Raw genomic sequence first — 12,048 nt, forward strand, 5'->3', positions numbered from 1 at the left:
TCCTTTCATCTTGTTGCTTTTTCATCTACCAGCCTCAGCTGCCTCTGCCTGTGGCCGGAGTCCAGGAGGCATATCTGATTCTTCACCTCAGTGCAGAAGTGACACCCAGTGCCAGTGACTCCTCCTCCCCCTCACCCCCGCTCATATGCAGACACTTATGCATGAGGGAGGGCTGAGCACACACTCACTGAGGCAGGGTCAGTGTTCCCTTTTCCTCACTTCCATCCCCTCTCTGGCAATGAGGTCGCTTTTTGAAGAGAAAAATGATCTTTTTCATGAACTTCTCTACATTTAATGAGGGCTGCCCAGAGTCCCTGGGTCCCCTCTGATCTGTTCCTGATCTCCTCCCCCTTTTTTGAATATTTACCCTTTTCTCTACCCAGTTCTCCATTGTTTCTGAATTTTTGTGAGAAAAGCCTGGACATCCTTTTGTAGACATAAGTAGTCAGCAGAAAATGCCTTTTCTTCCACATAAGGAACCAGCTAGTCAGAGGACAATACCTTCATCTTCCGATTTTCTGTTCTCTGTTATTGGAGGTTCAGAGTTTTTCTTTGATACCTGAGAAATTTTTTTAAGCTGCTTTTTTTCTAGATATGTTCCAGAAGCCCTGAGGGCCTGGAAGATTAGTCTGTATGTCAAAGCCCTTTTTAATTTTGCTTGATGTCCCCCTTTACATCTGAAGTGAGCAGTCATCATTAACACAGTTAATCTTCCTACCGTCTCTTCCCATGATCCAACCAACTTACCTATGAAGTGCTTAGTATTCTTAAGCTCTGTAGCAGAATGGAAGAGCGTTTTGTATTAATTTTCCACTCTTCCACTGCCCTCCACCTGTTTTAAGGAAAAGTTGAATTTCTTAAATTTCATGCCAGTTTTGCTTCCATTGTTTTGCATATTTTCTTATTCTTTATTTTCAAAAAATCAAGCATTTACTGCTTATACAGGCTGGATTTTTGGCTAAAAATGCATCTTAAATAGACTGTGAATTCTACCATCTCAAACTTTTCCAGCTACAAATTTTTTTTTTTTTTTTTTTTTTTTTTTTTTTTTTTTTTTTTGAGACAGAGTCTCACTCTGTTTCCTAGGCTGGAGTGCCGTGGCATGATCTCAGCTCACTGCAAGCTCTGCCTCCCGGGTTCACGCCATTCTCCTGCCTCAGCCTCCTGAGTAGCTAGGACTACAGGTGCCTGCCACCACGCCCGGCCATTTTTTTTTTCTTGTATTTTTAGTAGAGATGGGGTTTCACTGTGTTAGCTGGAATGATCTCAATCTCCTGACCTTATGATCCACCCGCCTTGGCCTCCCAAAGTGCTGGGATTATAGGCGTGAGCCACCGTGCCTGGCCTTTTTTTTTTTTTTTGAATGTACTATTAACTTGGCCTGCTAACGTATCTTTAATCAAACCCATTTGGTCTAACAGTTGTGTATGAATATTTAAAAGATAAGTACTTTTATTTAGTATGCATAAATTGATGAAGGTTATTGGTTGGCAATATTGGCATCTTTTCTCCAAACCCTTCCCCTTTTTATGTGTTCACTGTCTCAGCAAATGACTCTTCTGTCTACTCTAATGCCCAGTCTGACCTCTCGGAGATAGCCATGACTTTCCTCTTTCCTCTGTAATCCAAGGAGTCACAAAATCCTATTATTATTGTCCTGCTTCAGAATATCTCTGGCATTCTTCCACTTCTCTGCCAGCCCATCACCCTGGGATGACTCTGCATCAGCTCATGGGGCTCTGCTCCCCACTGGTCTTGCTCCCATGCTGCTCTGCACACTCTTGTCAGTGTGGTCTTATCATTTGAGGAACTCTGATGAGGACAGCGCAGCTGGAGAACAGAGTGTGAGCAGGAGGAAGAATAGTGAAAGGAGTTGAGGTGTATGCAGGGGCCAGATCCTGCGAGGCATTTTTTACATGTTTTGGTGTTTGAGTTTGACCTTGTGGGCAGTGGGATGCCATTGAAGGGCTGTGTGGATGGAGTGGGATTGGGTCTATTCATTGTTAAAGACAACACACTTTGCAGCGTAGAGGGAGCAGGCTTTGGGTGGGGGGTGTCGGAGGCTGTAGCAGCCCAGGGGAAGAGGATGGGAGCCTGGGCTGGTATGGCGGTGGTGGGGTGGAGGGAAATGGACAGACTCTGGGATACTAGGAGGCAGAATTGTAGGGGAGGCTCCAGGGGAAGCATTTGTTCAGAGGAGAGTGATATTTCCGGGCAAGAGAAGGAGGAAGCCTCTGGGAAGAGGCTGTGGGTGTCAGATAGGTAGTTGTTCACCATGGAATGAAGGACCTGGAGCACACAGTGGAGAGGTCTGCATAGGTGTTGAGGAGGTGTGGTGGTTGGGTCAGAGCAGAGGCTCACCTGAACACATGGCCCTGCCTGGTATTGGGGCCAGTACCGAGAGCAACAATGACATGAGGTGTGGTGTGTTTGGCTCCAAGCTTTCAGAAAAGGAATGCCAGCAGTCTTTTGATTGAATAGTTCTGTTTTCAGATACCCTTTCACTGTCTTTCATGGACAAGGCTTGGAACTAGGCACCATGGGTGAATTGAGTTCACAATCTGATAAATAAGTAACTTCTGTTAGAACTGGCAGATAGAGAGTTAAAGACATTAATGACTTGCTTGAAACAGACTGGAAAGGACCAAGCTGAGAACTTTTCTCATCCTTCCTGAGTCTTATCCTCATTCCTCATCTTTCTTTCCTTTTTCTTTCCTTAGTAACCAGTGAATCCCCTCTCCCCCTGCCACCGTGAGTATAGGGGAAGGTTCTCAGCTCTGAACCAGGCCTGCTTGGCATTTCTTCATTGAGCTAGGAAGGTGCCCAAAGCCTTCAATCTCCAACTTAAGATTGGAAATTATCTTAATTTGGTTATTTCCAAATTTTTCTCCATTTTCTCTTTCTTAAGCATTTATACAACAATAAGAAAGCTTACTCGTAAGAGTTATTTAATATAGTTTTGAATTAACTCTGATTGCTTTTTTCTCTTCAAAAGTTGAACTTTGGATGGTTCATCATTTTTGTAAATAGAGATAAAAATCTCAATGATTAATAAAACCTATCAAAACTTAATAATTGATTTAAATCTATACAACTGTGGTAGGTAGGAAAGAAGAAAATTATAAAATTCTTAAATTTTAGAACTGGAAAGTATTTTTAGGTCGTTTTTAGCTTTTTTTTTATTATCCCCTCATTTTATATCTAAGAAAAATCAAGGTTTAGGTGAATGAGATGTATAAGTAAATGTGGTAAATGTTTAGCAAGCTTAGAATGTTTTAAAATTTGCACAATAGGAGCTTTCATATTTTCTGACAGTAATATTGCAGAAGAAACTTTTTTTTTTTTTTAATCACTAGGGAATGCTAAAATATCAACTGATCAACTATAGTGGGAAAAAAAAATTTAATTTTAGGTATTCTGATTGCTGCGTCTTTTCTGTTTAGCAAAATAAAAAGACTTACATAGTAGCCTCTATGGATTGGGGTAAGAGGGTGGACATGGAGAACACTATTTTAGATTTGTTTCAAGTCACATCATTTCACAGTGATTCTAACTCAGAACATCCTTGGAGATAAACACATTTTATTCTCCTCTTCTAGCTTTGCAGTTCCCCAAAGTGTACTAGAAAAAATATGCCTCTTTTGTTAGTTAAGCAAAGCTGAGCCCATATTCATGGAAGATATTGGACCATAACCTGTATTTTAGTAATTTCGTGAAAAAGGAATGTTGTCACAGTGGCTCTGCCCTCAGGAAATTGTCCAACCTCAGAGCCTCCCAGGTTGTATGGCAACTGAGTGAGGGTATGCGACTTCTTAGGCAAACCTCATCCTGAGATTTCGTCGGGGAATTGGATTTGTGAGTCTTTTGTTCTTTCTCTACCTTTATTCTGCCATTTAGAAAATTAAAGTATTAAATTTCCATTTTGATTCCTCGTTGTTCCAGGAAATTTTTAAAAGGAAATTTTATATTAAATTCCCCAAGTGTCATTTTTAAAAAAACTTATCTTTCTTGTGTTTTAGGTTGTTTTAGATTCTAATCAGAGAATGAGGTACCTTTGCAACTAGATGTTCCAGTGACGTAGACAATGATGTGTAATCTCTGTATAGTCACAACACTGAGCTTGTTGATTGTCTCCTTCAAATCCCTAGTATGTTTCGTTTAGCTTACTTGACCTGTCAGATTATGAAAGAATTAAAATTTTCCACTGTGATCAGATTTTGTCATGTTCTCTTTGTATTTCTAGAAGTTTTAACTTTTGGTATTTAACTCTTACATTGGTTGTCCAAAAAAATTTTTATTATTTTTTGAGACAGTTTCACTCTGTCATCCAGGCTGGAGTGCCGTGGAGCAATCTCAGCTTATTGTAGCCTCCACCTTCCCGGTTCAAACGATTCTTGACTGTTAGCCTCGTGAGTAGCTGGGACTACAGTTGTGTGCCACCACACAGCTAATGTTTTTTGTTTGTTTGTGTGTTTGTTTGTTTGTATTTTCGTAGAGACAGTGTTTCATCATGTTGGGCAGGCTGATCTGGAACTCCTGGCCTCAAGTGATCCACCCACCTTGGCCTCCCAAAGTGCTGAGATTATAGGCATGAGCCACCGTGCCTGGCCCCTAACATTTTTATTTAAAGGAATGCAATTTGAATTGAGTAAATGGAAAGAGATATACTGTTTAACTGAATGGCTGTCATATAAATGACCGTCCTTCCCAACCCAAATTATATATAAATTTAATGTCATTCTGATCAGAAGCCTGATATTTTTTTCTTGGGTAGGGGAGCAGGGTTGGGAGACTGGTTCAGACGTTATATGTAAGAGTAAGTTGGTAAGATTTACCTAAAAAATCTTAAAAGAGTAGTTGGGGGTGGGGAGCTTTTTAAAATCATGCGTTAAAATTACCATAATGCTACAGTAATAAAAATAGTGTGATACAAAAAAATACAGAATTAAGTCAGTTGAATGAAATAGAAGAGAGTCTAGCATTGTAAGAAATTAATATAAGATAAAGGCTGAATTTCATTCACTGGTAAAAGGGATGTTTACTTGATAAATGATTTTAATATAATTGGCTATTTCAAAGAGAACAAAATTAGGGTGAAAGAGCTAAGTGGAAAATGCAATTAATAATATTAGAAGAAATTTTAGGAGACTATAGTTTTGAGGTGTGGAAGACCTTCAGAGACAAGACAGGAAGTGCAGAAGAAATAAAGGAAAATATCAACATACTTAAATACGTAAAAGTTTAAAAATTCTTTCTGACAGCATACACCACAAATGTATCAGAATACTTTGTCACACATGTGTGTTAACTTAAAATAATCAAAAATATCAGAATCTAAAGAGCATTAATTCAAGCACAAAGTGTGAGGGTGGACCACTCAGGAACACCAACTCCAAAGGAATGAAGTCAGCCTTTGGAAGCAGGGAAGTTTAGGTTTCATTTATATAGGCAGAGACAGAAATTTTTAGCAGGAATACAACATTGTTCATACAGGTGGCACATAGTCACAGCAGTTTGGTGGGTTATAGGTGGTATTTCTTTTGGGGAAGGGTACATTTAACTTTTTTTTTTTTTCTTTTTACAGAAAGTATAATAATGATGGATTTTCTATAGTCTGATCTAAGCAAAGTAAAGCAACACAGAGAAAGTTAATCTATAACAGGTTGTTAACTACGAAGGCAGGCTCACACCTGTAGTCTCAGCTACTCTGGAGGCTGAGGCAGGAGGATTGCTGAATCCCATGAGTTTGAGGCTGCAGTGAGCCATGATTGTGCCACTCTACCCTAGCTTGGGTGACAGAGTGAGACCTGGTCTCTGGGAAAAAAAAAAAGTAGGAAGTTTTGGTGCCTGGCATTGTTTAATTCTCTAGTCATTGTATTGAACAAGAAAAATGAGAAAGCAAGTTAATCTATAATCTAAGAACGGAAGTTGTAACCATGTGTGACTCAGATCACAGTCACATCTCCCTCAAGGCTTAAAGTGGTTGTTTTTTTGGACAGCTTTTAAATGTTATTTTCACATTTGACAGTCAAAGGTTTGATAACCTTAATTTTTAAGTAGGGAAATAGACAGTCTAATAGAAAAATAGTCAAGAATGTAAATAAGCAGTTCACGGAAGAGAAAATGCATGTTGCAAAACAAAATACTAAAATGATGATCCATACAAGTAAGCAGTGCGAAAAGGGTTTTCACCTATCTAAGGACAAAATTTGAAAAGCACATGAGGTGCTCCACGAGGGGTGGAGAAACGACCTCCTGCATCCTCTGTGACGAGGGTGCGGACTGCTGCAGTGCTTCCGGGCACAGCTCACATCCTTTGACTCACGTGTCTCACAGTTAGGTCCCTCCTGCCGAAACAAACGCGCCAGTATTTACATGTACGAGGAAGTTTAACCGTTTTTTATTATAGCAAGAAATTGAAAAATGTTTCTATGTCCAGTAATATGGAATGAGCTAAATAAATATATTTGTATTATACAGTATTTGCCATCTATAAAAATAATCCCTCTAAGGTTATTACATATATTGGTTAGGAATAATCTTTATGCTAGAATAATTAGAAAAGGAACAAATTTCAGATATTAATATGATCACATAGAAAATACATGTTTGTGTGGTTAGAGAGAGATTTGGAAGAATAGACATGTACTAAAATGTTCTTAGGTGAATAGGATTGGGAGAGGGCAGCAAGAGAAAAATCACGTTTTTCCCTATACACTTCTATAGTTTTTGTCTTGTTAGAGTAAGTTCAAAACATTAAAATGTATTTATTTGTTTTTTAAACGCTTAACTCTGTCTTAACCTTTCTAATGTCTAATCACTTGTGATGAAGCCTGGGCCTAGCCTGTGTTCTTCTCTTTTGAAGAAGATGTGGTGCACCTTTCAGGAGAGAACCCTGGCCTCTACTTCCTGGCCTGTACTGCTTTCTAAGCGCCTCTATCTGATGCTCTTATTTCAGTGATCCATCACTTCAGCCACTTTCTGGCCAATGTTCTCAGTTTCTTTGCTTCTTTATATTTCATTTGTACTTTCTAGGCTGATAATCGGTAGGCAAAAATCACACAGTCTTATGATTAGTGACCCTATAGATGTGTGTTCTGCAGCCTCAATTGTTCCCTTAAGATATCCCAGCAGCACTTGTTTTCCCCAGTTACCGCTCTCCTGAAATGTGAGTGGTGTTTCAGACATTTGTCTTTCCTCAGACCTTTAATGCTGCCGTTGTTTCTCTCTAGCAGCAAGTGGCTGTGTCTTCTGCTCTGTGGGGAACATGGAAACTCCACAAAGTACTTGCCACTAAATATGCAGTCTTCCTCCTCTTTTGCCAAGGCAAACAGGCCACCTGTGCTGGGTCCCAGCCCTACCTGTCTCCTTCTGGATACTCCCTACGTGGATTATCCCTGCTGGCCATTGCATCTCTTCCTCTTTTCCTCGTTCATACATCACAAGAGTAAATACAGGGCCTTTGATGCCTATACCATCTGGTTCTTTGTTTCCTCTCTGACCTCTCTGTGGTATACCTATACTTAAAGAAAAAGAAGGAAGGATATTTGGGTAGAATAATGAGAAAGCAGCATGAGCTAAAACAGGTAAGAAGACCTCAAGAGTAGAGATGCAGAACACGATGAAATAAACCTAAACCTTATGTCCCCTACCCAGACTTCGGGTACAGTAGGGAACATATTTCACTCTTCGCTGAGCAAATGAAGGTTAATTGTTAGAACTAGCAGATTATACTATTTTATTTTTTTACCTAGAGTTATAATCCTGATTGTCATACTTTATATTTGTGTTCTATTCCAGTTTTTGAAAACAAATGAAACATAAAACTTTATCTATAAACTGGTATTCTGTATTCTGCAGAAAAGTAGCTTGGGGATGGGATTTGGGAAATATGAAATTAAATCTTTAATGTGTGGAAGTGCCTTGTGAATTTCTAGGAGCAAGTAGGCAGTGTGGGGTTTTCCATTCTCATGACCATGGATCCCTTTCCTTGCACATCTTTCTCACCCTTTTTCCTAACGTATGTCATCTGTCCCAAGGAAAGCAGTTTGAGAAATGTTGAAGGACATAAATAAATATGAGGTACTAAAGAAAATAAACAGAAAAATCAGGTTGCATGATGTACAGTAGTATGACTAGTAAGAATTTTTTATTCCCTTTCAGTTTGCGTGCTTTTCTGAGTCTATATATTTTGAAGTTAGCAAATGATTTTTTAAAAATGAAAAAAATGTTATTTTGACTAATGAAATTTTGGAGGAAATAAACTATTTTGTAAATAAGCATAGGAGAGTTCTAGTATAATGAAATTTTGGAGGAAATAAACTATTTTGTAAATAAGCATAGGAGAGTTCTAGTATGACTAAAATCTTTTATAATACCAGAGGTTATGATCTTATGTATTTTAAGGTTTTTCTTAGGATTGACCTGAATTTTTGTTATTTGAATTATGTTTTCTTCTTTTCCAGTGGCAGCCGATTAGGAGGCCTGGTTACAGTGTTGTGCTTCTTTTTCAATCATGGAGAGGTAGGTAATCAAAAACCGTTCTCAGAATTACTCCTGGCAATGCAGTTTTCTTCTTTAAATTTAATCTATAATGGCATTCTTTAAATGTTTGATCTTATTATTTTGATTCAAAATTTAAACACTAGCATTCATTTAAGTTAACTTTTCATGACCATTATACTTCTTATGTGATATAAGGCTTAGTAATTTGATGAAATAGTGGGTCTGTATCAACTGTATCAATTCTTTTTTTTTTTTTTTTTGAGACAGAGTTTCTTTTTGTTGCCCAGTCGGGAGTGCAGTGGTAGATCATAGCTCACTGCAGCCTCAAACTCCTGGGGTCAGGTGATCCTCCTGCCTCAGAATCAGCTTCCAGAGTTGGTGGGACTACAGGAGCTCATCACCACACTCTTAAAATTTTTTAAAAATTTTTTATAGAGATGCAATCTTTCTTTGTTGCCCAGGCTGGTTTCTAATTCCTGGCCTCAAGCAGTCCTCCTGCCTTGGTCTCCCAAAGTGTTGGGATTACAGGTGTAAGCCACCTCACCTACCCTCAAGTATCAATTGTTTGTATAATTTTAAAACTGTGAAAGCTAACATTTTAGTTATAATAGAAGTAGGCGGTAATCGATACCACTTTCTTTTGTAGGGATAACTTTTTGTTGCAGGAGCTACACAGTATATTCTTATTTTAATGTATTAACATTTGATACTCTTTTAAGTACTTTTTGCAAAATATTTGAGTGTTTAAGGGCTTTCTAAAGAGAACAGTATTGTAAAAAATATAGACTCTGGATCCAGGTTGCCTGGGTTCAAATCCTGACTGCTATTTAGTGGCTCTGTGACCTGAGCAAGTCATTTAATCTCTCTTTGCCTTAGTTTCCTCTTTGTAAATGAGCATAATGATGTTACCCACCTCGTAGGATTATTGCAGAGACTAAGTAAATTCATATGTGTAAATACCTAGAACAATGTTTGGCACATGGTAGCTGCTATGTAATTGTTAGCTTGTATTATTACTGTTATTAACTAATTAGCTTAGTTTAAATTCTAATATAAATTCAGAGTGTCACGTTTCTAGATTAATCATAGTTGTAAATGAATTTCTAATACATCTCTCTGTAGATTTCTTTCATGATAAATTTTTGTATGAGGGAGAAAAGAATAAAGGTCAGCTTGCTTTGTGTGAAGTGACTTTGTCCTTCCACGCATTTTGTACACTCAGTGCCTGCTGTATTTGAATATGCACATGTTTTAACATGTGCTATAAGAGTAATCATCTCCAAACATAATGCAGAGTCAATGCTGGACTTCTTTTAGTCAGCGAGTTACTAATGGATGCTTAGCTAATATGTTCTTAGTATTTAGAATCACAGAAATGTAAAGCTAGAGTATTTGACAACTGGTTGCAACATGACATCAGTTAATTGGTATAGTATGTGTTTAAAAAAAAAAAAAGTTTTGGCTTTTCCTGACTCTGGATCCTGCACATTGTGATACTGTGGGCCATGAAGCACTTTGAACCACAGATTCTGTGAGAATGACCTAAGAAATGGGGAAATAACCTTTTAATAATGGAAGAAAGAAGCATTGTGTGTTAACAATGAGGTGTCAGAGGAAAGAGGTTATTCAAAATTTTGGAACCTAGACCACCAGGAAGACCACTGTATGTAAAGCGCAAAGGTCTATCGTGCTACCCTCCGTGTATACCATGGTTTTTAATTCTTGGTCTTATGTTTTCTTATAATTTTGAATCTCATGTGGCTTGAACAACATTCCTTACAAAGTTTTCTTAAATTTTAACAATGGGATTCAGACTATTCAGTTGGCTTTTCAGGCTGATGAATTGTCTTTTTGATACTTTTCAGCTACTTGGTATAGCTGAAAAGCATGCTTAGACATCACTTTTTTTTAGGAAAAGGTAAACTGAATATCATTAGAATTAGAATTTCAGTTTTACTGAAATAAGTAGATAATTTTACTTGCATGTAAAATTACTCGTGAAAATACAGGTAATGTCATTAAAATTGAGAACATAAACTGCAGTTTTGGGTAAAATATTGGTGAAAACGCAACATATTTTGGTTTTAGGTAATGAGATTTTCAGACCCTATTTTTTTCTGATTTTTAAGCATACACTTTTTCTATGGACAGAAATATTTATTCTGGTAGTACCTATTTATGTATTTAGTGAGCTTTTATAGAGCATTGCTCTCTGGAAATGCTAGTGGGTTACTAATTGGTACCTTACTTTCTTAGGAGAGTTACTTTGGTCACATGAGTGACTGGTTTATATTGCAAAGAATAGTTCTGAATTGTTACTTACATTTAAGTTCTATTTCCATTATTTAGTTTGCTCTGTACTAGATGCTAAGATAGCATAGGTATACTTTTTTAAAATTTTCTTTTTCCTCCTGTGGTTTTATAAGGGAAACATTTTGCCTGAACAAAGCAGTTATAAAATGTGTAGCATGAATAGCTTAATCAATTATTAAATAAATAATTAAAAACACATTTAAAACCTTCAAATCTGAAACTTGTAAAATGCAATAAAAGGTCTTATAGTAATGATCAGTAATGTTGAGGTTATACATTTTATATTAAAAACTATGCAGATATTTTCATTGATCAAGCTTCTTTAGTAAATTTCATTCTGTTGCAACTGAGAATTTTTGCAAAGATGAAAGCTAGCAATTTCGTTTTGCCTTTAGAATGTTTTCTTTTACAGTATGCACACAACATGTGTTGATGGTGCAAGGTTTTGGCCTGCTGATTGGAAAGCACATGAATGTTTATTAAGAAAAACCTGAATACAGTATTTTTCTCCAATTTTTTTATTGTTAGAAATTCTTTTTTTGTGAAATAGGATTGTTTAGCTTTTTCATAAGATTAAAAAAATTATTGTGAAGCATGATTGATGCTGTTTCATGTAAAACATGTTCACATATATAAAGATGTACACATATGAAGAGGAAATTCCTTACTTTGTATTTTTTAAAAATAAATACTTTTTTAAAAAGTAATTCAAAGTAAATGAAAGGATTGCCCCCAAAAGTACTTCAAAGTAGATGAACGGATTGCCTCCAAAAGTAATTGAAAGTGAATGAAAGGATTGCTTTGGGGTTCATCTCTAGTTAAACCATTTTTATGGCCTACAACATATTTCTGACCCATATTTCTTAAATATTTTTGCACTGAACTGAGACTAAACTATAAACATACATGTTCCTAATTACTCATTGACATAGTTATGCCATTTATATAAGATTTGGAAAAGAATTCTTAGAACACTTTGAAAACAATCTCATTAATCCTTATTCTTATATGGTAGATATATAGTAAGTATCCCAGTATCATAAAAATGGAAGCACTTAAACATTAAGTGATTGGCTCAAGGTTACCCAGCGGGGAGGTGATTTTATATATTTGTATTTTAAAAAATTATTTGTTTTAACTTACAAATAATTGTAGATATTAATGGGGTACAATGTGATGTTTTGATTTATGTATACATTGTAGAGAGAGTCAGTCAAGCAAGTTAACATA

General features: G+C 36.9%; 1 protein-coding gene across 2 annotated transcripts in view; it reads left to right on the forward strand.

Moving 5' to 3' along the window:
* DPY19L1 (dpy-19 like C-mannosyltransferase 1) overlaps positions 1-12,048 on the forward strand; it is a 108,887-nt gene that overhangs the window by 38,626 nt on the left and 58,213 nt on the right. For both annotated transcript variants that reach the window (XM_065542139.2, XM_065542141.2), the window contains exon 7: positions 8,466-8,523. In XM_065542139.2, the coding sequence (XP_065398211.1) occupies positions 8,466-8,523 (58 nt within the window). The remainder of the gene's footprint in view (positions 1-8,465; positions 8,524-12,048) is intronic.

This window comes from Macaca fascicularis, chromosome 3 (assembly GCF_037993035.2).
Source record: "Macaca fascicularis isolate 582-1 chromosome 3, T2T-MFA8v1.1".
Taxonomy (NCBI): Eukaryota; Metazoa; Chordata; class Mammalia; order Primates; family Cercopithecidae; genus Macaca; species Macaca fascicularis.